This window comes from Clinocottus analis, unplaced genomic scaffold, assembly GCF_023055335.1.
Source record: "Clinocottus analis isolate CAN_PGR_092001 unplaced genomic scaffold, fCliAna1.0.p SCAF_10, whole genome shotgun sequence".
Lineage (NCBI taxonomy): Eukaryota > Metazoa > Chordata > Actinopteri > Perciformes > Cottidae > Clinocottus > Clinocottus analis.
The window spans coordinates 3,936,121-3,961,932 of NW_027175821.1; the positions used below are offsets into that span (position 1 = coordinate 3,936,121).

The 25,812-nt window shown below is 46.7% G+C and overlaps 3 protein-coding genes across 6 annotated transcripts in view; 1 reads left to right on the forward strand and 2 right to left on the reverse strand.

Moving 5' to 3' along the window:
- Window positions 1–8,187, forward strand: part of zdhhc2 (zinc finger DHHC-type palmitoyltransferase 2) — a 9,038-nt gene extending 851 nt beyond the window's left edge. Inside the window, exons 2-13 of the mRNA XM_068583177.1 lie at window positions 2,326–2,352; window positions 2,463–2,557; window positions 2,856–2,976; window positions 3,093–3,162; window positions 3,290–3,322; window positions 3,835–3,955; window positions 4,288–4,420; window positions 4,957–5,083; window positions 6,275–6,370; window positions 6,472–6,581; window positions 6,954–7,034; window positions 7,109–8,187. Of these exons, the coding sequence (XP_068439278.1) occupies window positions 2,326–2,352; window positions 2,463–2,557; window positions 2,856–2,976; window positions 3,093–3,162; window positions 3,290–3,322; window positions 3,835–3,955; window positions 4,288–4,420; window positions 4,957–5,083; window positions 6,275–6,370; window positions 6,472–6,581; window positions 6,954–6,994 (974 nt within the window). The 3' untranslated portion in view covers window positions 6,995–7,034; window positions 7,109–8,187. The remainder of the gene's footprint in view (window positions 1–2,325; window positions 2,353–2,462; window positions 2,558–2,855; window positions 2,977–3,092; window positions 3,163–3,289; window positions 3,323–3,834; window positions 3,956–4,287; window positions 4,421–4,956; window positions 5,084–6,274; window positions 6,371–6,471; window positions 6,582–6,953; window positions 7,035–7,108) is intronic.
- A 419-nt stretch (window positions 8,188–8,606) lies between these two features.
- Window positions 8,607–14,399, reverse strand: cnot7 (CCR4-NOT transcription complex, subunit 7). 4 transcript variants are annotated; one of them, XM_068583205.1, is made up of 7 exons: window positions 14,195–14,399; window positions 13,546–13,669; window positions 13,264–13,457; window positions 12,866–13,027; window positions 11,720–11,864; window positions 11,437–11,547; window positions 8,607–9,563 (listed from the first exon to the last, which is right to left on the reverse strand). In XM_068583205.1, exons 2-7 carry the CDS (start codon window positions 13,660–13,662, stop codon window positions 9,432–9,434), a joined length of 861 nt encoding a protein of 286 aa, XP_068439306.1. In that variant the 5' UTR covers window positions 13,663–13,669; window positions 14,195–14,399; the 3' UTR covers window positions 8,607–9,431. The 4 variants fall into 4 exon arrangements, with proteins under 4 accessions (XP_068439306.1, XP_068439297.1, XP_068439314.1 ...); XM_068583196.1 differs by having other exon boundaries at window positions 13,546–13,752; XM_068583213.1 differs by having other exon boundaries at window positions 14,177–14,399.
- A 379-nt stretch (window positions 14,400–14,778) lies between these two features.
- On the reverse strand, window positions 14,779–24,322 carry mtmr7a (myotubularin related protein 7a). Its single transcript, XM_068593222.1, has 14 exons — window positions 24,106–24,322; window positions 23,682–23,804; window positions 23,431–23,593; window positions 23,065–23,222; window positions 22,831–22,959; window positions 21,584–21,718; window positions 21,225–21,357; window positions 19,187–19,296; window positions 18,048–18,173; window positions 17,577–17,626; window positions 17,287–17,487; window positions 16,951–17,085; window positions 16,683–16,809; window positions 14,779–16,562 (listed from the first exon to the last, which is right to left on the reverse strand). The coding sequence occupies exons 1-14, from the start codon at window positions 24,127–24,129 to the stop codon at window positions 16,260–16,262; spliced, it is 1,917 nt and encodes a 638-aa protein (XP_068449323.1). The 5' UTR covers window positions 24,130–24,322; the 3' UTR covers window positions 14,779–16,259.
- Between the last annotated feature and the right edge of the window lie 1,490 nt (window positions 24,323–25,812).

Sequence of the window (25,812 nt, forward strand, 5' to 3'; positions counted from 1 at the left end):
AGGCGCTGGTGGGATCAGGTCCATGAGTCTCATTATCTGTCGTGCACCTCTACACCACCCCATCAGCACTATCTTAAAGACTTACTGTATAAGCTTTCGGGCTCATGTCGCCGCCGAGCTTCATTATCTGAATTGATATCCTCCACCACAACACCGCCAGCATTATCTTCTGGCGAGAAAGTGTGTTGGTAATGGCTTCTGAGTCAGGCCTGCCCGCTTCCTTCCTTCCTTCCTTCCTTCCTTCCTTCCTTCCTTCCTTCCTTCATTCCTCGCCGCCTGCGGTTGCTAAAACGCCGGATTGGTGCGGCTGCAGACGGCGAGGCTTCTTCGCCAAAAACACAGAGTTGACCTGGATAGTGAGTAATGGTTTCTTGGATGTCTCAGAGGACTCTCAGCAGCCTACTCATGTGCTCCATTTGGCAGCTTGTCAGACCACGAGGAAAGCAGATCTCCTCTGTCAAAAAAAGGAGGGGAGGATGAAATGGAGACGGTTTAATGAGACCAAACAGAGGAAAACACAAGGAGGGAGGGGGTTGTTCCTCGGTCTGATCTTCTCCAAATACAGCCAGCCATGCTATGCAGCATTTGCTGAAAGGGTACAGACACGGTTATGTGAGTCTTTCTCGGCGATCAAGACTCCACGAGAGTCATAGTGCCTCCTGAACTCGACTTTGCCCAAACTACCAGAGTCAGAAGGTCAGCTGTTGGCGTGTCAGGACCATGGATGGATGAGTGAACGGGCTCGTTGGCAAACAAACACTAAAAAATGCTAAAAAATAGGGATAGGATAAAAAAGGGATGCAAAACAACCGTGAAGGGATGCAGAACGGCCACCGAGAGAAGGAAAAAAGCCTCAAATGACACAAAAAAAATCACCTCGACGAGAAAGACCACGAACAGCTGGAAAAGAAAAGAAAAGAAATGACCACAAAGAGACGAGCAACGTCTGCGTTGAAGTGTTGACAATCTAATCTTATCATAATAATCCCCTCATGGCTATTTGGAGCGAAACAGCAGCTGCTTATCGGTATTATTTCATTAGTACATCTACAGTTGTTTATGTGGCATTCATCCATTCATTGGGATGAATGAACAATGTGGCTATTAATAATGTTCTGTTTATTATCACCAAGCCGCCGCCATCGCCATTGTAAAGTTCCTCCACGCGGCCCTGAGGGCGGCAGGGTGAATGTCCTCTAGAGTTACAGGACGCCGCGCGTCCGCTACGAGCTGTCGAGTCATCCCTCCAGAGAGGCAAAGTCACTGTTTCACCCCGCTGTGTTTTTTTCAAACCGTCTTGTTTTGCAACGCGCGGAACAAGAGCGACATTGTGGTGCGCGGCCGTCACATGGGGGCCGGACAGCGGCGGCCGCTCGGGGGCCCGCAGACACACACACACACACACACACACACACACACACACAGAGGACAGTTGTGTGAAAGTCTCGTCAGCTGATACCTCTAGTTGGGGCGGCTGAGTTAATCCCATTGTCTGGCTTACATAATTCACCCCGAGCGACCTGCGGCTGACCCACTTTCTTTTTGAAGCACCGAACGTCAGCTTTTGAACAGTCGGGCCTTTTTTTTTTTAGCCCCCCCCCCCCCCCCTGGGGTTGCGATCAGGTGGCCGTTGGCTCCGGCCGTGCAGCCGTGCATCAGAGGGAAGATTGACCTCTTTGTACCCAGAATGCACGGAGGAAAAGAGACGGGGAGCGCCACCGAGACACACTGGTGTGCGTCTCTTAATCACACGTACACACTTTACGCTTCACGGTCAGACTCCGGGGCTTTTAACGCTGGCAAGGCAGCATGCACATGGTTTTTGGCTGTACGCCTGATCCAGCATCTTGGCTCACCTTTCCATAGCTTCTGCTTTGTGTATACGCCTGTGTGTGTGCGTGTGTGTGCGTGTGTGTGTGTGTTTGCACTGCTGAAGATGGATTACTCAGTATGCTCAGCTAATCATTGCTTAGATATTGGGACAAATAAAAAACAGTGTCAACTAATATCTACCAACAGGTTTTTACTTACCAGATCTTTGTGTGTGTGTGTGTGTGTGTGTGTGTGTGTGTGTGTGTGTGTGTGTGTGTGTGTGTGCAGGATGCTCCTGTTGTTTTCAATACCTCATGTTCATGCTCAGTAAAGCCTTCACCTCCATGAGAGCAACAGTGTTGTGCGTGCAGCACGTTGAGCTTGTGACTCTGCACTCTTCAGTCAAACGAGTATTTTTGGTGACAAAGATGAAAACTGAAGTTTTCTCCGTCTTTAACCGACACGCACGCCTGACTGCGTCCTCTCTCTCTCTCTCTCTCTCTCTCTCTTCAGAGTCAATCGAGCACACCGGAGAGAAGGGTAAGCCTTGAACGCCGTTCGACATCAAACCACGGGGCGTCTCCGGCCGCTGGTGAATGTATTCAACCGAGTGGCAAACGACCTGTTTTCCTCTGTTTCCCTGCCTCCAGTGCTGTACCTGCTGGTGTATCATGTCATCTTCCTCATGTTCGTGTGGGCGTACTGGCAGACCATCTTCACCCGGCCCTCCAACCCCCTGAAGGAGGTGAGTGGTGTCCGTCAGGCTTTTCCTCCATCACGGGGAGGATGAGGCAGATGTAGGTTTGACTGAACGCTGCGTTTAGACTAAAGGCTGAGAGTAACATGGCGGCGCTCTGCCGCTTCGCCTGCTGGGGCAGAAAGGACCGAAACCAAATGGAAGATGCAGAAATTCGCTGCATTACTGATACCGACGCGGCTTGCGAGGGGAACAACTTGCACTCCATCAGGATCCGCTCGCAGGTTGATCTCCTGCTACGTCACGTTGTTGTTTGTCTTCCCCTCTGTGTTTCCTTTCGACATAGTTCCACCTGTCCTACTCTGACAAAGAGCTGCTGGAGCGTGAAGACCGGGGGGAGTCTCAGCAGGAGATCTTGAGGAGGATAGCCAGGGATCTACCCATCTACACTCGCACCAACTCTGGAGGTAAAGCACAACACACACCCTTACATTGTTACGTCTGTGGTCAAGTGTTGGAGCTGCTGCTGAGGGCCGTGTGATTGAAATGGCGGTGTCCGCCCCCCCTCTCTCTCCTCCAACAGCGATCCGTTTCTGTGACCGCTGCCAGCTGCTGAAGCCCGATCGATGCCACCATTGTTCCGTGTGTGATAAGTACGACTCTCTGCTCCTCTTCCTCGCGCCCCATACCTAGAGAGAACAGACTCGCACCATGCACTGACTTCTGGCAGGCCAGAGTAAGATTCAATGACACTGACGCCTTCACCCTGCTGCGTTACAGATGCATCCTGAAGATGGACCACCACTGCCCATGGTACGTAGCGGCAACGGGGCGCTAAATCACTCACACGGTGGCGTTAGTTTACTTTCCTTTTTCATGAAAAGGCCTCGCAGGCCTTCGGGGGTGTCATTATCATTCTCGTAAACACACATCACATTGAGGGCACAAAGAGCTCGTTCACTTTGTGACCTCGCGTTCCCCGTCAGATGACACACTTTGGCAAATATGGAGTCGGAGTCCAAGCGGCGACGTGATCGTCTGCGCCACGAGCTCATGACGCTCATCATCTCCCTGACAGGCTGAGAATAGCAGGTCCTCTGATAATATCACATGAAACGAAACCTGCTGATTAAAGGGTGTTCTTGCCAAACATTTGTGCTGCACTTCCCTGTTTTTCAGCCCCAAAAACAGGCTGGAAAATGGGTCATCTTATCGTGCACAAACACCCAAATGTTTACTGCTCTTCTGCTCCAATGTTTGAAACAATCTCCTCACCTCTTCAACGCGCACTAACGACGACGTTCCCCGCGCTGACCTTGTCGCAGGGTGAACAACTGCGTGGGGTTCTCCAACTACAAGTTCTTCATGCTGTTCTTGGCGTATTCGCTGCTCTACTGCCTTTTTATAACTGCGACGGATCTGCAGTACTTCATCAAGTTTTGGATGGTGAGTACACGGGTTCACCCGCACTTTTGCATTGTGTAATGCGTTGTCTTCACGTTTGAAGACAACGCATTCTGTCTTCAATACATATTTGATCTTGTATTTTTGTGTTCACAAGGCTGGAGGTAGAGCACATTTCCGTCTGAGGGAATATCTGGTACGCACCAAACCGACTGCTGTAGTTAGTGTCGCTGGGATAGATCCTGCTTCGTCAGCTCTAACCGTAGAACCCGAGCAGCGTCCCTCTCTCTCTTGGTTTCCTCTCTTGGTTTTTCGGTGGTGTTGATTGTCTGGTTGTGTTGATTGTCGAGCCGCTGTCTCCTCCTCCCTTTCAGAACGGCCTCCCGGACACTCAGGCCAAGTTCCACATCCTCTTCCTCTTCTTCTCGGCCTCCATGTTCTCAGTCAGCCTGGCGTCGCTTTTAACCTACCACTGCTGGCTGGTGTGCAAGAACAGATCCACCCTCGGTAGGTGGCGTGCGCTTCATGTGTGTGTGTGTGTGTGTGTGTGTGTGTGTGTGTGTGTGTGTTCTGTTCGCCTAAACATCCCTCTGTTCTGCAGCACAGTCTCACGACGCAGGCTGCATTTTTTTCCTCCCACCATCAGTCACCGGCATTCCTCATCATCATCATCATCATCATCATCATCATCATTTGATGAGCCGCTCCGGGGCCCGGTTATCAGACGGCAGCGGTTTCTCATTACGGTGGCACACTTTGTCCGAGCGGGATTATCCATAGGTAGTGTGTTACAGCGTAACGCAGAGACACAAGGGCTCAGAGTGGTAAGCAGCTTAGGAACAGACACCGCGAGGAAGAGGAAGTCACACACGGAGGCGCAGTCTCAGATCGGCGTCGCCCCCGTGCAACAAAGACACTTCAGAGTCGAACACGGACGCGGAAAAAGCTCCCGCTAATAGTCTGAATAATAGATCATGTCGAGACTGAGTGCTGCACTTATTCATCCTCCGTGTGTGTGTGTGTGTGTGTGTGTGTCCTCTCAGAGGCTGTGCGTGCTCCAGTGTTTCGCCACGGCACCGATAAGAGCGGCTTCAGTCTGGGCCTGAGTAAGAACTTCCGCCAGGTCTTTGGGGATGAAGTTAAATACTGGCCCGTTCCTGTGTTCTCCGGGTGAGTTCTCCCGTCCGCGCACGACTCGCAAACTTGAAGAGAGGCCGATGACACAAGTCGGAGCCTTCAGCAATGAGAATATTCCCTGTCAGCTCGTTCAGGAGACGATCACCTCTCACTTTGAGTCTAGACTGAAGGTCAAAGACCTCCGGCTCTGTTCCTCCAACCACAACTAAGTGCAACTGCAGTGCGACTAAAAGTGAGATCAGTCGAGCTTGTAAGTTATATATCATACATAGCATACATTAAAATGCAACGCTGAAGTGTTTAAAAGCCTTAATTGCATCTTCAACTCGGCGAGGGCTCGGCCAGGTGTGTCTGCTGTGTTACCTCACCGCCCATCCACACTACAGGACTGAAACGCACTTCATTCAAAGTCAAAAACAAGCTGCGACGGATGCAGACAGCCGGTTCTAAGTCGTAGTTTCAGACGCGTCGTACAATCTTTGCCACAAACTCAATGAACCAGGCCTTGTGGCGAGCTACTCAACTGTGCAAATCATCTGGTGAAACAGTCAGAGAAGTGCAGAATGAATGAAGTCACACAGGGATGAGAGAGCGCTGTCACTAATTTTGAAACAAAGTGGTTTCAGAAGAGGGGGAAGTCCCCGAGGAGACGAGCGAGCGTCGGCTCCAGTGAACAACAACATCGCCACAACAGTGAACTCAAGCAGAAGCTCTTGCTTCTCGTGTAATTCATGCCGACATGAGGAATACTATGATAAAGACACAGCTTTCAGGCTATCACAGTCCAATTATTAAAATATAAACGCACATTTTCTAATGTTGAAACAAAACGCTGCTGACGTGAAGAACACGTTTCAGACCCAGAAGCCTTTTGTTCCATTATTTGCTGGTTTCTATGACTTTATGTAGCTTTAAATAGTGACATTAAAGTGAGACTAACTTATACAAAATAAATAAAAAAAGAACACAATCCTAATTTAAATGAAAAGCTAAATTCATAAGCAATCGATCGCATCTTTGCTCAGTTGAAGGTCTCGCTGCTCCGGCCTTAATACTTAACACTTAAGACTGTTTATGACTCTTCTTTATATATTTAGTGCGTACGCTATGTTTTAGCATTTGCCACTATCTTATAATTGCCACCGGCAGGCTCACTTTAACATAATTTCCACATACAATTTAAACATCAAGCTCGTTCTTTAAAAATGTGTTTTTCTTTTCCAGTCTAGGTGACGGCTGCTCGTTCCCAACCTGCCTGGTGAACGCGGACCCGGAGCAGGCCTCCACATCGCCCACCGGCTGCAACGCCGCCAACAAGAGGTGAGTAAAGACACGCGGCTGTGAGTTTAAGGATGCAGGAGAATCCGTCTTTCATTCAAAGTATAAATGCTTGCTCATGAAGTGTACCTGTGTGTTTCCAGTGCAGCTGAGGGCCGCCAGTTCCCCTCCAAGCCACTGACGGAGTCTCAGAGTCGACTGCTCACCAGCACCCCCTCCTGGTCGGAGAACGACAGTGCAACGGACCGGAAGGGTGAAATAGCGTCGTCATACTGCTCATAACGCTTACATACACAGCTTTAAAGTATTATTCAGAGTTAAAACTGATTTATGATGCCTTAAGTGAGACATATTAGGCTCATTCATCCTTGTATTTGGGGGTTTCTTCGAGATTAGAGCATGTTTAGATGCTTTAATGGGAAAAAAAAAAATTCTCAAACTGAACAGAGCTGTTTTTTTCCTGAATATTATTAATAACAATACTTTTATATATATTTTCGAAGTACTCAAAGACGCTGAGCCACGAATACTTCCCCTGTATAGAACTTGAACCCACTATACACATGTATATAAACATCTTTTTTTCAATATACATGGGAACTGACATGTGTTTGTGTTTGTCCAGGTGCCAACAATCCGGGGCTGACCATTGAAAATGAGGCGTAATGGAACCAGAGACAGAGGTGACGTCTTCCACCCAGAGAAAGTGAGTCGACAGTCATGTAAGAAACTCTCCACATCTGGATACAAGTCAACATTACCATGTTTTCCTCCGTGCAGCTCCTCGCTGCTTCCGGGAGAGGCTTACCAAACATCGCCTACAAGGCAGAGGAAGAAAAAAACAATCATCATCGTCAGTGTTACTCTCGGAAACAACTCCCGCTGCCATCCGAGAGCATTTGGGCTTCAGGAGAAATGAGAATTGCATTCCGACGATCACGTTTCCTCTTGTTTGTGTAGGAAAAAGCAGCGATGGAAGAGACTGCACTTCACATACGAGGAGATGAACCTGAGTGTGTTACAGCTCATGTAACAGGAAGCTCTCTGAATTATTTACTTATTTCTTGTTTTTAAATTGTTTTCGCGGCTTTAGCACATTAATAACTGTTGTTACGAGGTTTGCCAAATGTTTTGCACATTCAGTATCGGTTAGTGGTGGCGATGATGTGATGTAACTGATGTTCCTTTAGCCATTTTCTTTTTCAGTGAAGGAGCTTTTATTTGTGCCGTTCTCCATCCTCCACGCTGAGTGATGCATGCTCTCACCTCAGGATGTCAACACACACACACACACACACACACACACACACACACACACACACACACACACACACACAGACACACACATACATCTTGGTGTAGTGAACTGTCCACAAGATGCTCTGTCCTTTGCTTGGTTAAAGAAAAGAAGAAACAAAAGTGTAGTGATTAGTAATGTCATTTGAATAAGGGCTCTTCTGATATAGCATGAGTGAGGATGTTGCTGTCACACTGAAACACCTGGTGGTGGTGGTGGTGGTGGTGGTGTTGGTGGGGGGGTGAGGAGGCGCATCAGACTCTGCGATGCTGTGGATCTGCTCCCCATCAGACAAGCAGACACAAGCGAGTGGTTTTCTAACTCGCAACACAAAAAAAAAACCCCAGAGAAAACGGCTCCAGCTGCTTCTGAACTGTATATTTTCAACCCGTCACTGACAACTACTTGGTACAGAATGTATGCTTGTTACAAGAAAAGAAAAAGCTTCTTTGTGACAGCTGGTGTCTATCTATATTTTTCTATTCCTCCGTCTGTGTGACTCCAGAGACACGATGGATGTGTGAGGCCATGTGCTGTACAGTTGTGCTGCCTTATGAGAATAAATGAGCTCATATTCAACTCTTAAAGGCCATTTTTTTTTTAATGGTAGAAAAGGTTCAAGCTTTTATTTACAAAATAATCTAAAAACAATCCTCTTGTATATTGCATATTCTTCCTCGACCCCCGTTACAGTGTGAAAGATGTGCCGCGGAAAGAAAAAGTGCTTTGGTTGTCGGTCCTTGCAGCTCCGGGCGAGGTCCAATAAATCTTGTCGCTACGATTCAACACACACCTATGGAAGTTCAGGATACTGCTATTAACAACACAGCATTTATTCACACAGTCTAGCACATGCTACGCAGCATGAATGACCTGTCGGGGAAGTACAAAAAATATATATATATATATGCACGTAGATATATGCATGTTGAGTCAAAGTTTAGTCATCTTTTATCACAACACTAAAACCCATAACCTCAATTTGAATTGAAGGAGTTTACTCTCAACAGGGTAACCACTGCACGTCTTACTGCAAGAGAGGTTTTAAACTTTTTAAATGTTTTTTTCAAGGTCCGGTGAAGTTGCCTGAATTCATTGCAAGACCATGTAGAAGTTTCTACGTGTGCTTGTGTCAACGACGGTGTTTACATGCACAAATAATCCATATTCCTAACAAACAATGCGTATGCATCGATACATGTTGTGTATATTTATATATATATCTATATCTATATATATATATATCCATGTATGTGAGCAATCTTAGCATTATTATGAATACAAACAGTAAAAAAAACAGTAACTAAAAGTGCTTTTTAGTGTCCCATACATACTGTATAAGCAGAAAACACCAGCGTCGTTAGTTTGGGGCTCATCGCAGCGGGATCAGAGCGCCTTCAGGGCGCTTACAAACATCTTTGTATGAACGAATGAGGAAAACAGAAGAAATATTCACGTGTGCGTGAAAACACACTGACTCGAGAGCTCGCTCTCTCGTTAGCAGACAGGAGCTCCAACGGGCAGACGGCGAGCGCGCCGACGCGCGGCGCCTCGATGTCAGATAGCCGGCGCAATAAATTAGAGGTTAAAAGAGAAGAAAGCAGCGAATATTAAGGCCGAGCGTGCAGATGTTCTTGTGCGACGTCCACAAAAAAAAGGTAAATGGGGGACGTGGAGAAGGCAACAAAGACAATGAAAACTTGTGTTCAGCTTTCCATATAAAAATCAGGTGAAGGGTTTTAAAGTGCAAAACATTTCTACAGAACATTGTTGGGAAACTAAAAAGGGGCGGGGTCGGGAGTGATGTCATGACGGCTGCTTGTTGGCCTCCTCTTCGTACGCGTTGCCGGTTCCGTTCTGGACGTAGGTGGAGCCGGAGCCCAGCCCGTACAGGTGACCGCAGTACTTTGCATCGTCGATGTGATCCTCGAAGAACATCTGCGGGAGAGGTTGAAGAACACAGGCGGCTGAGAACGGACCCGGGCAACATCAGACGCGTCAGCGCTTTTTAAAATCGTCTTTTCGTCTGCGAGCATCGTGTGAAAAACCGGCGTTGGTGCGTTTCTTCCCAGCTATTTAACGTTATATTAAGCTGACGCTTTTATCCAAAGCGACAATAAGTGAATTCAACCGTGAGAACAAAGTCAGAACAACAAGAATCAGGAAAGTACAGTTTCTTCAATAAAGTCAAACTACAAAGTGCTATCAGTAAGAGACATTTAAGTGCTAATAAAGTGCAACTACTGCTACATGAGCTATTGAATCTTTTAAATCTGTCAACTGTAATTAGGTTTTTTCATCTTTTTCAGCCTTACAAAGCATTTATAATGTAATTATGCATTAATTATGAGTAATGTAACATTTCAGTGCGTCGTTTTTACAAAAGAGAACAAAGAAACAAGAGAGAGGTCCATTAGTCTAATGCATCAATTTATCATGTTATCTATAAAAAATAAAAAAAAACAGTCAGCTGAATGTTTAGTTTGCTGATCTCAGAACGGGAGGATTTGCTGCAGAGTGTTTGGAGGTTTGACCTGTTGGCAGAACAATCGACAAATAAATTTAAATGGTTTCGCAAAGCAGATCGTTTGGACTCATCAGGTGGATGAGAGCTGATGAGAACCTGGTCCACTGAGGATGCTCCTTCCTCAAGAAACCACTCGTCCCTCCTCTCAGACGTTGCTTTCATCAGTGTAACATATTTCCATTCAGGCACCGGCGGCTTAATGTTTCTCACGGCTTCATTCAGACTCGAGAGCACACTTCTGGAAAGAGCCGCATGCTCATATTCGCAATAAGACAAGTGTGAAATGTTACAGCGGGGAAGAAGAACGTTTTCCCGTCTCTCTCTCTCTCCCTCAAAGTTATTTGGCTGTTGAAGCCCTAATGACCATCGTGAGCGTGAGGGAAGCTCGACGCCTCTCATGTTGAATCCACTCAAACTGTCTCGCATCACTTTCTTCATTTAACGTTGACGGAGTTCATTCTGCTGCCGGCACAAACACTGAATAACGACCCAAAGCTGGGACTCATTCATTCTTATTTGCTCACATCGAGTGTGTAAAACCCGTTGCTGCGTATTCGACAACGAGAACTGAGTCTGTGTGAGCGTTTTTGTTGTCGTCTTTATGCGTAAAACATCCTAACAAGCAGCGGTCCCCAACTTTTTTTTAAGCCACGCACCGGTTTCGTGTAAGACGATATTTTCACGGACCGGCCTTCACGTTGTGAGCAATAAATATGAAGTAATACAGTGATACGACCGGCATAAAGACAATGTCGAGTGCATAAAAATACCCTGAGCTTGTTTCTCTGCAACACACCGGTCCTATCTTTGGGCGATGGGAGACAATAACACCCAACGTTATGTCCAGTCTACTCTCTAACTTAAGACCTTCATGTCCAGTCTACTGCTCAACTTAAACCCTGCTTCACAAAGACAGGATGTTGCAAATGGAGGCAGTTTTAACAAGGTTTTTTTTGGCGATCTCAGGATATTCTTCCTTAATTTTAATCCAGAACACCGGCAGAGTTCAACGGACTTTTAAGTTTTGATTTGAGGGTCACCTATAGACGGATGTATCCGGTCATTTTTCAAAATAAAACATATTTCCGACCGGTTCCAGGCTGCGGACCGGTGGTTGGGAACAACTGCTCAAGAACTCTTTTACAGCAATGAGTCGATTGCTACGACAAATTTGCTGAAGTGAATCGCTCGCTGCACGTTTTACCTGAATCCACTGTCCCCTCGTAATGTGAAAGCGTGACCGCGGTGCTTATCCAGACATGAGTCCTGCACGTGAGGCCTCACCTCTCTCATCTTGAAGAAAGCCATGCCTGTGAGTAGAGAGTCAGAGCCGGCCTGATGCTGCGGGCCGATCCTCTCCAGCTCCAGCTGCTCGGCGACTTCCTGCAGCCCGCCCTGAACGCAGAAGAAACAGAAGAAAAACGCCGGCGTCAGTAACTGGAGACGCACGCTTCCAGTCAAAGTAAAACCTGAGGGCAGCACTCGCAGCAGACATCAAGGTGTGAGGCTTCACATTAATAAAACAGGAGATACTCCGTGCTACCTGCTGAAATATTTATTCAGGTACCTTCAGGTTTTTACAACTCTTCATGAGGTACTTGACATCATAAATGACTGGAAAGTACAAGCGAAGAATCTCAAAGAAGTCCACCTCCTCCTCAGGCAGGTTAGCGTTGGACAGAATCTTGATCAGGTATCCAAAGTCATAGCCGCTACAAAACACATATACACAAACACATGCACACCTTTTAACTAGGTTTCGTTGTTTTAAAAACAATACACAATCAGAACATAGCAGGAGGCTTCAGGAGATTTTGTCTCTTCCAATCTGCCGCGACACAAAGATAAATAATAGACGTTGTTCTTACGCCTGTATCTGCACATGCACCGGCAATTAAACTACACAGAACCACTGCTTGTTTGTGTACAACGGACCAATTATCCAGTGCGATTAATAGTTCATTCACGAGAAACAATTGAAAATTAGGTTGACAAAAAAACAGAAGAACCACAATAACAACAACAAAAAAAGGAACATAAATTAAAAACAACATGACATTGAAGCCTAAAGGTGTGTTCTAAATACCTGAAAGATGACAGTGGTGTTTCAAACCTAAGCTTTCTTTTATTTTCCAAAGCCTGGTTATCTTTAGCCTCAGTTTGCCATGGAGACACAGTGGGAAACTGAGTATGAAATGAAGATGTTAAGCAGCAGACTGCAGGGGAAAAAATGGTTAAAAAAAACAAAAACTGCTACTCACTAGAGATCAATATAAAAAGTGTTCATTGCACTTGAGCGGCAAATTTAAAAAGCATATTTCAACAGGATATTTACGTGTGTGTGTGTAGCAAAACGACCACAGTTCTGCGTAACATCTTACTTCGCACTAACACACAAAGAAAGACAAAAAACAAACCCAACATTTTTTTTTTAACGACAACATTAGTAAACATTTAAAAACACTTTGGGATGTCTGCGTGCAGACTTAACACAGTAACCCAAACAGAGAAACAACATGCATCCTGTCAGAAAAGAGCTCGTTTATCAAGCGACTGATGTGCAAAGTAGGAGATGTTGTACAAACTTGTGCTTTCTGTGCATACTGTGGCCAAAACGAATAGGATTCCTGTTGCTATTGCAGCCGTCTACAGCATGCAACTGACTGCACACCCTAAAAGAAAACCAAGCTACTGCTGCAAAATAGCTGAATACCTGTGAAAAGACAGCCACCTGACCCCATCGCAGAGCACCACCCCCGATGTCATCAGCAGCTCGGCGAAGTAGAGCGTCTCGATGCCTTCGTCCTCGTGCTTCTTGAACTGGATCCCTGAAGTGGTGAGGAGCTCGATGGAGTCCTGCGCGTACATGTCTTCTCTGGAGACAAGAGGACACGTCACGGGAATCACCGCCGCCCACGAGACAGACACGAGTCGGAGGAGGTGTACGAGACGGTTGAAAGATATCTAAACTTCGCCCTCGAGCACGTGCAACTCACTCCAGCGTCTCATCCGTGTGTGCTTCATTATAAACGTGCCGAGATACTCTTCCCTCCTCCCCGCCCCCAAAAAAGACGCACTTGAACGCCACACGAGAAGAAAAAGCCATCTTACGTGAGGTTAAACTTAAAATTGAACTGCCAAGTCGACGTCCCCGGGGGGTACTCCCCCTGCTCGTTCATAAAAGTGAGGCCCAGCTGGATTATCTTCAGCAAATCCACATTGCAGCGCAGCAGCTGGTACTGGTAGTCGGCGTTGCTCCTGAACTCTCCGATCGGTCTGGCCACCACGCCTGGAAACTCTGTGTCCTGCAGGAGGGGGAGAGAGGACAAGACAAGCGAGGCGCTTTAACGCCGGACAGACGGACATGAGGGCCGTCCGCAGAGCATCACTCACCATGGCGATGTAGTTGTATTTTCGGATGATATGGCGGATCCTCTTCAGCTCCTCCTCCAGGTTGTTGGCCCAAACCTCACATATCTTTTGGTTGTGATCCACAGTAGCAGCGGGCATAGTGCCACTTTGTGTGAGGAGATGGATGCAAGAAGACAAACAAACAAACAAAAGGACAGCTGGTTCACAGACTTACTGCAACCTGCTGACCTGTGACAGACCACATGATGAGCAACACAACTCATGAGGCCAATAAACACGTTATAAAATAAAACTGCACGAGAAGACAACCTGCTTTAAGGAGGGGGGGGGGGGGGTCAAATCACACATCTCAACATGAAGGAAGCCAGCCTGCGCCTCCACTCATCCGGGGTACTTCACATGCATGCGGACATACATGTTCACACGGTCATGGGGACGTGTGCAGGTAACATTAGCTCGTCGCAGGCAGCACTTTGAGCTAGCTAGGGGTGACTTGTAGCGGCTAGCTGAGCTAACGCGAGCCGGGCGGAGGAGGCGGCGCGCGGGGTCAGCGCACCTGCAGAGGAGCGTGTGCAAAACATGGAAGAGACGCGTGACCAGAGCCCCGCACACCAACACACACACATACTCTGTCACACACACGCTCACTCACCGCAGCTCGTGCACTCACCGTGTCCCCGGACCGGGCCGGTGTGTGTGTGTGTGTGTGTGCGTGTGTGTGCGCGTGTATGTGTGTGTGTTGCTATGTGAAAGCGGTTTGTTTTGTTCTACGTTATTGTGTCGGCTTTTCCGCGAACTTTTTAAAGAGTTTATATGCAGTAATGTGGCGATGTCAACCCACGGGTGCCATCGTAGTTGACGACTTGAGCCGACGACACGACGTCATCGCGTAAAACGGAAACGTCACGTGCGCGGGCATACAAGCGTGGCGGGCGCGCGCAGCGTCCTATTTGATCAACGGAAAAAAAAAAACCAACGTAATTTAGTACATTTCTAATGAAATGTACTAATGAAATGTACTAATGAATTATAACTAAAAAAATATTTTTTTAGACTTTAAAAAAATTAGACCAGCCGACAACCTCAATTCTACTTCTCATCAAATGGTCAAAATATTTTACTGGAACTACTTTCTATTAAAAAAGTAATCCTTATGAATTGTATGTATTCTGTAAATCATCCAGAAATCTCGGATATGGATTTTTCTGAGGACACAATCACGATGATCGTCAATAATGGATTTTTTTATTTATTTCAAATGACAATTGACACAAATTACACACACATTTGGCTCTTATTCCACATTGAACACAAACGCAGCAACACAAAGCTCTTTCTTTTACTCTGAATTCTTTACGCCTGGACATTTTCAGCCCCTCTCATACACATAAAAACAACATGCGCTGAAACAAAGTACTCAAAAACATACGTCATAGTACAAAAACATGCTTTTCTTGATACCCTTGGCATTGTTCAATTGCAGTTTTGGAGCACACCTATTGTGTTTTAATATTAATGCTACTTTTACAGTTGAGTTGGCGCCAATAGTCAAGAAGTCAGTGGTTAACCTGCCGCCCAAAGCAGCGGTGTGTTTGTGTTCACATGTTCTCTTCTGCTGGTCTTTTTTTTTTTTTTTAGGGTCGATTCCCTTTGGTAAGACTTTTGGTTCGATCACAGCAAATCTGGCGTTGAAATATTGTGGACAGAAATGTAATGAGTTGCTTGTTTGAGAACATTTCAAAGCAAAGACATTGCATATCAAGTTGAAAAACCCAGGCGTGTGTGTGTGTGTGTGCACCCCAAGGTGTCAATCAACTACACCCACTGGTCATTGTAGTGTAATGACTCCCTGTGGTTCAGTCCCTATAAATGCCCTTTGGGGGTCGAGGCAGCGCTACATTGCTAGTTTGACTCCAGACTGCCTGTGATTGAGAAGCAGTGATCATAAGGTGAGACAGCGTTTAAATTAGGTATTTTGAAATTCACCAAAACCCTTTACAGAAAAAGGAAAGAACACATTTTTTGCTATGGAGGAGAGTCATTCTGAATGCCAATTAAGCAATTTGAATTATGAGTCAAACAGCCTGTATTCTGTACATGTTTGTCATTTAGTTGTTGAGGCGCTACAACTTGAGTCTGCTGTTGTCATTGTCATCCCCCCCTTATTATTATCATCATCATGATTATCATTTTTGATCTTTAAGCACAAGCAATGCAACTAAAAGTGAGGATTATGTCTCTTTGGAGCTTGTTGTTGTTTCGTGTTGCTTTGAAAACTTAAAACATATGTTCATATGCTTACAAGGATTACAGCTACATGGCTCATTATTAACTTGATGTGATGACACTGAAGTGACTTGAATTGTTCGTAACTCACTCTTGACTTTGTTCAACAACAAAGAAATGGGTTCAAATCCTGAAACATCTCCAACATGAAACTGGTTATTGTGTATTATTGTATTATCTTGTCTCACTCTCTGTCTTCAACAACGGACGTGACCGTGAGCAATATCCAGTGTTGCTCATCACCAGGGAAAAAGAGGTGGAACGAGGTGGCTATAGTAAACGACGATCAACTCGTATGTGGAAACAGGGAGATGTAAACAAAAGTGCAAGCCACTCAAGTCACCCGAAATAACACTTTTCACTGGAGTTCAGCCAATAACTGAGTTGCACGGGGGGGTCGTAGAGGTCGCGTCGCTGCTACACCTTCCACCGACGGCTGCAACTGCGCCTCAGGCAGCGGAGTAGGCGGCCTCATCCGAGTCGGGGTCCCTGGCGCTGTCCTCGCTGAGAGGCGAGCGACAGCTCACGTCCGCGATGCCGGACTCCTGGTCGCTGCCGTTGGACAGGTTGGAGTCCAGGTCCGGTGCCTTCAGCTGACAGGGGCTGCTGGGCACGAAGCCCCCGGTGTAGTCCTGAGGCGTGTTGGCCAGACCCAGGTCCCTACCGAGAGCCCACGCTGTGGGGCTCTTATCAAAGCAGACGGCTTCCTGGGTAACACTCCCCTCCTGCTGCAGCTCCAGCTGAGCGATTTTCTATGGAAAATGCAAGACATGAAGACAGGATAGTACACCTTCTATAGCCATGAAAAAAAAAATAGATTGTGTTTTCTCACAAGACACGTAGAACGCATTTGTTTTATAGCCCTGTCGTACCTGTTTGTGTGAAGCCAGCTGCTCCTCCAGCTGCTGCGTCTCCTCCTGGATGGCACTCAGGTAATCCTCCACAGACTGCCGAGGATGCATCCCTTGGTCAAACCGGTTGTACAGCCCCCTCCAAGACCTGTGCCGAGCATTCACCAATAATATAGATCCATCACTAAACAGTCCAATAGCTCTGACTGTGTAACATACCAGGAAAACACATCGGAGGTATTTTAAAAAAACAAGTTTTGATGGGTTGATACTGTGTGTCAGGACCTACTTGAAGCAGTAGGGGGCAGTAGAGGGCCGCAGGAGCCCCTGAGTCTGGCTGTGGTCCGGTCGGTACAGAGGGTTGATGTAGTCGCTCTGGTTCTTCCACAGATAACTCCACAAAGAGTGAGTCCTCTCGCGCAACCTGCATGAAAGGCAACAGATAAAGACAAAGTGAAAACAAGATTGATGATGAAAGGAAACTCATTGATTTAGAATAGCCTGTTTTTTCCCGCACGGACTCCCCTCTATTTGCATAAAACGGGGCGATGCAATAAACTTCTAGCTGTCACTTCCCCCCGGCAAGATGTCTCTGCGCTGTGAAAAAAAAGAGTCTAAATCTCACCCCAGCTCCACCCTCTCGCGCTGGTTGTTGCCAATGAAGTTGCCGTACTGGCAGGAGTAGATGTGGCTGTGAATGGTGATGAGGAACCTGGCGTTGAACTCAAAGGCACAGGGGAACTGCTCCATGAGCTGCCAGACGCACTCCAGGAACTGATCGATGACTGGGGACACCTCCTTCGGGTCGCCGACCAGGTGGTTGCACCTGGAGGAGAGGAGAGGACGCGTTGGATCAACAGCAAGAGGGAGATCTGAACATCGAAAGCTGCTATAATTTAAAAAAAGTTGTCAAACCTGTGAGAGAACTTGTGTCCAAATGAGACCCAGTCTTTCTCAATGAGAACCTAAGAGCAGAAATATGAAGTAAAAATCATATTAGTTTGCCGAGGCAGCCAGCAGGAGGACCGCTGATTCTGTACAATTTCCGCATGCCATGATTAAAAGGTTCAGACGAAGAGCAGAGTTAATCCCTGCAGAATAACTGAGCCTCTTCACCCTCTGTGGGGGGGCATTTTCCTTTTGACTCGAGGGGACAATTCCCTAAAAAAGCAGGCTTATAATTATTTTCTATAGTGTTTTCTAAATCCTTACGATCAAAGAAACAAGCCTCATTGCCGACTGCTATCAGCGAAAGATGCTTAATATTTAGATATATAAATATGATAAGAGTGGAGGGGACTGTGACGTTCACAATTCTGCTGAAAACATGCAACTCTGCGACTTAAAGACACTCCAAAAAAAAAGGTAAAAGCTTGCTTATCTTACCATGAGTCCTCTGAGGGTCCTGTAGTGAGGATCCAGCAGCACAGAGGCCACCGAGCACACCTGGGCAGTGCGGTCCCAACCGTCTGAACAGTGAACCAGGACACTGACGCCCTCCTCTGCAACCGCCTGCACACACACACACACACACACACACACACACACACACACACACACACACACACACACAAATAAATAAATACAAAGTCTGTGCAGTCCCACAAAAATCCCTCTGCCGTCATCAAAGTGTAAATATTATCATTGATCGGTGCCAGAGTTGTAGCCAGGGAACTTCTGTTGCCAACAATGAAGTCGTGCGGACACATTTCTGAAGCCAGCAAACTTTTGGTGAACTTGCTTTTCTGCCAGTTATGCATTAAAATATACCAACAGAAGAATTAAACTCAGGGAGGCCGAGTAGCCACTAGCGCCATTGATTTGAGATGGAATTTACCTCAAAACCTCCAGACTGAAGTACAACAGGTACCCTGTGGAGGTTTAGACCAAGAACTAAGTCCATTACATGTCCTAAGGGTGCTACATTATCCAGCTTTACAAACAACTTTAAACACACATCACAGGGAGAGCAAACTCAGGATCAGACACTTCATTATATCCGGGCGATCATCCGATGTGCACATCACGAATTTCTGCCACCGGTTTCGTGCTTTTGCTACGGATCCGACGTCAAACAACTGGTTTCATCAAGTTCCTCTTTTCCTCCGTTTTAAGCAGATGAAGAAGAAGCTGCCTGAGCCATTTCATCAATAACTCAAAGCTCTCTGGTAAATGACAGTTTTGAGAAGGGAAACTGACAAGTCATCAGATCACTTATGTTCCTTCATCTGCACCTTTCAGACACTACTTCCTGTTTAACAGTGCAGATTGTTAAGAAGCTGTAAGAGCAAGTGTTGTCTCAAGTGCGATGTCAGAGGGAAGTGATCTGATTAACTCCTTTTGGGATGCAGTTGAATTGTTTTGCATTATACTGATGGGTGTTTCTATCATTTTGTCCAGCCCATGTACAGTATATAGTATATCTGTGAGGTCACACATACAGGATACAACAACACACACACACACCTAAGCTAATATTGAGTGGCGCGGTGAGGCAGACAGCAGGGATTAACCTCCAGACTGACCTTGGCGATGAAGATGCCTGCATCCAAAACAGCTTTGATGTGCTTCAGCCAGCCTGAGCTCTCCAGACCTTCCAGGAAGTCGGACATGGAGGGGGATCGCAGCTCACACACTGAAAGCACAACACAGCTGTCTCACTGGCAGGAAACACGGAGCATACCTGATCACTGGACTTTATTAAACCCCTCGCTCGCCTTCACATCACCGACAGCATCCGCGACAAGAGATTTCTAGGGAATCTGAGCTCGGCCTGAGAAAATATGGGTCACGTTGGTTCGTTTTTTGTTTTTTTGCACAAACAGATTTCCTTCAGCTTGGCTCGAGGAATGGCAATGTCCGGACATGAACAGTTGGACATAATGGATCGTCAACACATACTCATGTTCCCCAGAGGATGTATCAGACTGATTTTGGTGACCCCCGTTGACTTTTCCTCCAGACGCATTAGCCGGTCAAAGTTTTCACTTGTGAAATATCTACGACAGGGATTGGCACAACATTTTGTACATACATATATGTAGATATATATATATTCATAGTTCCCAGATGATGATCCTCAAGACTTTGGAGGTGCCAGACTTTTCTTTTTGCGCCACCTTTTGTGGTTTTGAGTGAAATGCCTCTTCAACTTCACAAAGAGTCGACGTGTTATTTAGCGCAGACGTCTACGTTCCTCTCAGGATGAACCTCAAAATCACTTCGGCGACTCCCTTGACTCAACAGGTAAACATGTGTACACCGATTTGTGTACATTTGGAAACATCTACTGTGGTTGTTGACCAGAATACCTGCAAACCACCATCTTGTGTCTAATACTAATTAGCAAACGTTAGCATGCTGAGTTCAGCCTCACATAGCCGCTAACATTGCTGGAGACTCTTCCTCTTGATAGTGTGTATTACAAAGTCATACTCAACCACAAATAACACAAAACAGACCATGACATATGGATCCATTTTTGTGCCATAAAGCTTCCTGTATTCTGTTTGTTTATCTTGTAAAACTGAAACCTAAAAATTCTCCTTTCCTCCCCCACCTCCCCGTCTTCAGGGTTCAACACAAATATTTGCAAGTTGACCGAGGGGCCGAGCGACTCGGACCCCGTTTCTCCTCAGCTGACATTCGATTGGCTCGGGGCGATTGTATCGCATCACCTCGGCGGTTCAGACACACTTTACCAGAGCTGTGTGCAAACATCTGCTCGCTCATTAAGCAGCGACGGAGGTGACGAAAGGACTTTTTTGCTGACAGCGCGTCAGTGTGTTGACCTGAGAGAGAGACCGCTCTGAGGCCACTGATAGCAGAGCAAGCAGGTGACTGGGTTCATTCAACCTTTTGTAACACTGGCTTTCCACTCGGAGGAAATGTTTGAGGTAATACAGCCGGGCGGGGAGCGGGGGGGGGGTCTCTGAGATCTCACTCAAGTGTGTAATCGGGTAGAGAGGGAGTCAGGCAGGCTCAGAAGGGCAGTTGCTGTCTCCGTTTTTCTTCTTCTTCTTCTTCTTCTTCTTCTTAAAGACTTCCCCTGTGCTGCCAGGGGGCAAAGAGTTATCACAACTTAGAACAGCTATAACTTTTTCGGACTTGAAATCACATCATTCTCACGCCCTGGGTCTCTCTTTGGGGGATAAGGTCCCGGATCGTCCGCTCCGGGAAACCAAAATAGCTCAGAAATAAAATCCAGATGGATTCAAAGTCTTTCCGAGGAGCACCCCTGCACAATACCCAGAAATTCTCCTGCGGGCTCATTTGAGGCCTGATTGTAGCACAGTACAGTCCGCATGAGTGCATATGAAAGCCACGAGGAGGGGGGGGGGGGTGAGGGAGAGGGAGGGCCAGGAGGGGGTCCCGCTCTGCTTCAGTAATGGGAAGAAGCAGCGGGCTTTAAAGCCGACGATGCCCGAAAACAATACGTCTCGTTATGCAAACACCGACGCGGTGGAAAGCTCTCCGACACTGCTGTGACCAGCAAACTGTTTCTGCGGTGAATAAGATCGAGAACCCCGGTACGAGAAACACGGTCGCGGGGGAAGCATCTACCTTCCAGCATCTTCTGCTGGCTGTTCCTCATGACGTGGATGTTCTCGATGCCGATGAACTGGAATTTGATGTTGGAGTAGTTGTCCTCGTTCTCGTAGCCTTTCCCTGCGGCTCGGTTCGCGATCGCGTTCAGCTGGAAAGAGACGCAAATGAATGCGAGACATGCAAAAAAAAAAAATACTCATCAAACATGCGAGTTACACAATATTGATCGTGATTCAACGGGAACGCGGTCTGGATGTTTTTTCAAGGCTTTCGCTGTGAGCGCGTCCAGCTGGTCGGAAGCGCAGCGTGGAAAATAAAGCCCACCTGAACACACAGCATCGGACCGTGACGCTCTGTATTTTTCGGGCTCTCACCTTGGGCCTGGTGTCCACCACATACATGAAGTCGCTGCGGGGATTGGACCTCAAGATGGCCTCCAGCATCTGTTCGTCCTCCAGGCAGCGAGCGCTGAAACCCGACAGCGGCTGGCTGCTGCGGCAGATGGCGGCCTGGGAGGAGGCAAGAGGCGCTCAGGCTTCACACGGGGACGTTCGCTCGTCTGGCATTTTTATTTTTTAAAAAGGAAATTAATGCACGCTCTCGGTCACATTTAGATTAAAAAAAAAAATCGGATATGTGAGAATGTGGGCGTTGACACATTCACAGTGCTTTCTCTTTTTTCCTGCATGTTCAATATCAATTTCTCATATCTCCTTTTTTTAAGTATCCACGAGGGAGATGGGCGGCTCGTGAGCCAGAGTGGAGGAACGTTGTAGGAACTGAGCTCCACACACTGGACCCTCAGGCCTGGGAAGATGACCTCACACACATAAAGCACTCCCAACTGTCCAGTCCAGGATTAATAGAAGAGATTATGATTCAGATGGAATCGTAATGACTCACGCTTTGATTTAAAGAGAGCATGGACCTCTCCTCGTGGGATTTTTTTTTTTTTTAAACTTGACAAAGTGTCGGTTTAAATGTCACTTCTACAAATCTCAGTGTCCTACTTTTGTGTTCCTTATTTTTATTGATCTATTTTCACTCTTTATATAAATATATATACATTTTAAAATCAGTAAAAAACTGAAATGGCAAACTGAATGAGCATCAGCTCGGCTGTGTTGTAGCAGACAAACAGACAATCAGACGAAATTACACCAAAATAAATAAAGAATCTGAAGGTTACTGTGCCGCCATCAGAGCATCATCAATTTCATGTATTTATTTAAAGGCACAGTACATATTATCAGGTGTAAAAATCCAGCAGCAGTGACTTAACGGTCACTTTGAGGTTTTGCGACATTTAAAACTTTCCGGCTCCGCCTTCTTTTGTGAAACAAACACTTTTGGCTGCTTGAAGAGAGAGAAGACGCTGCCAACGGTCAATTCGGCCAAACATAGCAAGTAAAAATACATTTTAAAAAAAGCACTGTGATAATTTTTCATCTTCACATATACGATCTCTTCTCGACATCGTGATGTCTGTGACCAAATATCTGCTCTGACATGCAGTAAGTCTAACAAGCTTGTGCAGGGCCTCAGTCAGGGATCGGATCCTTCAGTGTGTGCGTCACATGTCGCATGTGGAGGGAGAAAAGGGCACACGCCTGCAACTTACATGGTTCTCTTTGGAGTAGTACGATAGAGTGGGAAATCGGCCTCTGCTCCTGAACTTGGAGCTCCCCACGATGACGGGCGGTGAGGCGGACTGAGGCACGAACAGGTCAGCGGGGTACGTGTCGCTCACCTTTTGAAAAAAAAAAAAAGCAACAGAACAGGAGGCTTAAGCTCCTGCCATGCCCATATTCGGGAAAAAAACAGCCCAACTGATCGTAGATGTCGGCTCACTGACCTTATAGTGTTGGTTGACAGGGGAGAGTTTCCACAGGGAGTTCGGGAGTCCCATTCTGCTGTAGTCAGCCTTGGAGTCCAAAAAGGCCCATTCCTGCCGCCTCTCCGCCTCATCGACGTTGGGTTTGTAGGAGAAGCAATACAGCTCCTCGCAACGCTCTGCAAGACACGGCAGCGGCTAAAGTTTGACACAACACCGACAACGTGCAGGAGCTCGATAGACCAAAGTGCTGCGAAAGCAGAGGAAATAAACCGATAACCAACTTTGAAGCTGCCACATTTCTTTCACGAAATGTGTCAGATGTCATTTATTGTGTCTGTTCTTGCACACTTTGAGCGGTACAGCGTCACCAATATGATGCTTCACCTGGCTGGGAGAGACGCTGCAGGGACAGGTGAACATCCTGGCACTCCCGCTCCCGGGGTACGACGAAGTGAAGGACCTGGAAGTTCTTGCAGCGAACGAGCAGGGAGCACCCCGAGGCCGCGGCGGCTTGCTTCTCCACGCTGCACACCAAACTGTGAAGCACCTGGTAGGAATGATGGGAACACGTTGCAACCACAGCACTGGATGCATACAGTGACATGCCCCAACCTGACTGACGTGTGGCGCCTTACCCATGTTTCATTGCGCACTCCAGCCTCGTTCTCCACGAAGATGGTGTGCGTGGCCGTCAGATAGAGGGTGCCCACCCTGCTTCTTCTGGGGGAGACTCTGTCAAGCAGCCTGACGTTCTCCACCTGCAGCAGGAAGAGGAAGAGGAAGATCGACCTTCAAGCAGCCTCATCCTCAAACACTCGTGTGTTAACTGCAGTGATAAGCAAACACAGCTGATAGCGGCAGGAGGACCATGACCCGCAGACGTGGCCACGGTCCCGCGACACTAAACCTGTACATTTGTACACAATTCATTGTCTGCATTACATCTCTGCAGTCGCCGTGAGCGCGCATGACGGTTTTTTTTTTGTGTTGAGGTGACATGTTGGGGGGTGCACAGTGCGGAAACTGGAGCTAATCGCTGCAACCCGACCCTCGGTTTACCTTCGGTAGTCGGATGTGCTCCATCTGCAAGAGCTGAGCGACGCGCAGCCGCTTCCTGCGATCACTGGACGTGTCCCAATAGCAGCTAGCGGCTAGCAGCAGCTCAGCATGTGTGCAGGAGTGTTAATATATAGCTTAAGAGATCACGGCTGTGCGCTCAGTAGCGCGCAGGTAACCGCTGCCATAACATTGCGGCTGCCTAAAGGTCCACACACGAGCTGCGCCGCTGGGTCCTAACGCCCGCCGTGTACCGGGGGCCGAGGCGGCCCGAGTGAGACGTCAAAGGGCGTTTCAGGCCGCCGGTGACCAGACGTTACGTAACTGACGTGTTGACGTCATTCAAGACCTTTACTGACCTCAAGTCGTTTCAGACACACGCTTCAGACAGACGCAGTTAATGATATTGATGTGTAAAACGTGTTTAATGAAGTAGCTTAGTGGTTTATTGATGATGAGATTGCTTAAAATGGAGATAATTAACTAATGAGTGTCACATTAGCATTGTTCAGAAAAACGTTTTCGTAGCAAAACAGGATAATTAACAAAGTTAAAGGTGAAGGTGAATCAAATTTGCGATGGTGTATTAAAGATTTCTGTTGAGCGGTTTTCTCAACACGGCTCTCTACTCCCAACACTAACCTTGAATCCAAGTAATCTCTAAAAAAAAAACATGACTGACCAATAGATACAAATTAAAGCTGCATGTCCTGTTCTTTTCAGAACAGTGAGAACTTTGTTTCTGTAATTGAGGGCAAAGAAAGGTTGCTGGTTTTGTTTAAAAGCATTCCGTTCTGCGGTAACTTTGTGTCCGAGTGCGTTCTACGAAGTATCAAAACTCGCCGGTTAGATTCCAGCTGGGGATCTTTATTGCATGCCATACCTCCCCCTCGCTTCTTTGCTGTCACTGTACAATTAAGGCAACAAAAAATGACAAACTAAATCATTTTAAAAGCTTTCTCGTAAGCTGTAGGAGACATTCAGACACACAGCGCTTCGTTGTGAGATAAAGCTGCCCGTAAATGAGTCCCTCTGTGTTTTTTTTTTGTTTTTTTAAGAAACCTCCTTATTTGCTCGACACTATTCTGAGACGGATATCATTTGTGCAACCAACACTAAATGGTCACAAAGTAGGCACTTTAAAATGTTATTTAAAGATCACAGTGATACAATGTTGTACAATGTTGGCCCTAAAATATGTTATTGCGCCACTGTTGAACAAAGCGTGAAGCTATCTGAAGAAGCTCCCAGACTGATCCCATCTGATGTTTTCAGTTTATCAAGTTCTCCTGACGTCTTTCGTTTGGGCAAGTCGTCCCAAATTTCAAACGTCTTCTTATATTGGGCAGTATTTTGCACACCAGTGAGCAGAGCGGCCATCTGTTAGAGAACAGTAGGCAGAAAAAAAACAATAAAAGTAGTTAGTTAAACTAAGCAGAAGTGATGGACTTACTGACGCCTGACGGCCTCGCTGCTCACACACTCATCCTGCGCCGCGGTCCTGTTTGAGGAACCAAAAAAAGGCTTGATTGTCCAATGATTAAATACTTTTTTTTCTCTTCAGTGATTCAGTTGTGATAACATCACACGGATCAGATCGCTCGCCTGCGTTTAGATGAGCAATCGTGTTAATGTGCATTGAGCTAATTAGGACAATCCAAGCCTTGATGACTGAACTCATGTTCAATTTGTTCGTGGTTGGTGTCTGTT

Excerpts from the sequence above, each read along its gene's own strand:
- cnot7 (XM_068583205.1), bottom strand. The coding sequence starts at position 13,662 with ATGCCCGCTGCTACTGTGGATCACAACCAAAAGATATGTGAGGTTTGG. Across the intron at positions 13,028-13,263 it reads AATTTTAAGTTTAACCTCAC|AGAAGACATGTACGCGCAGG; the intron begins GTAAGATGGCTT and ends TCTTGTCTCCAG. Across the intron at positions 11,865-12,865 it reads AGGTGGCTGTCTTTTCACAG|CGGCTATGACTTTGGATACC; the intron begins GTATTCAGCTAT and ends TGTGTTTTGTAG.
- mtmr7a (XM_068593222.1), bottom strand. The coding sequence starts at position 24,129 with ATGGAGCACATCCGACTACCGAAG. Across the intron at positions 21,358-21,583 it reads TGGTGGACACCAGGCCCAAG|CTGAACGCGATCGCGAACCG; the intron begins GTGAGAGCCCGA and ends GTCTCTTTCCAG. Across the intron at positions 16,810-16,950 it reads ACTGCCCCCTACTGCTTCAA|GTCTTGGAGGGGGCTGTACA; the intron begins GTAGGTCCTGAC and ends TGCTCGGCACAG.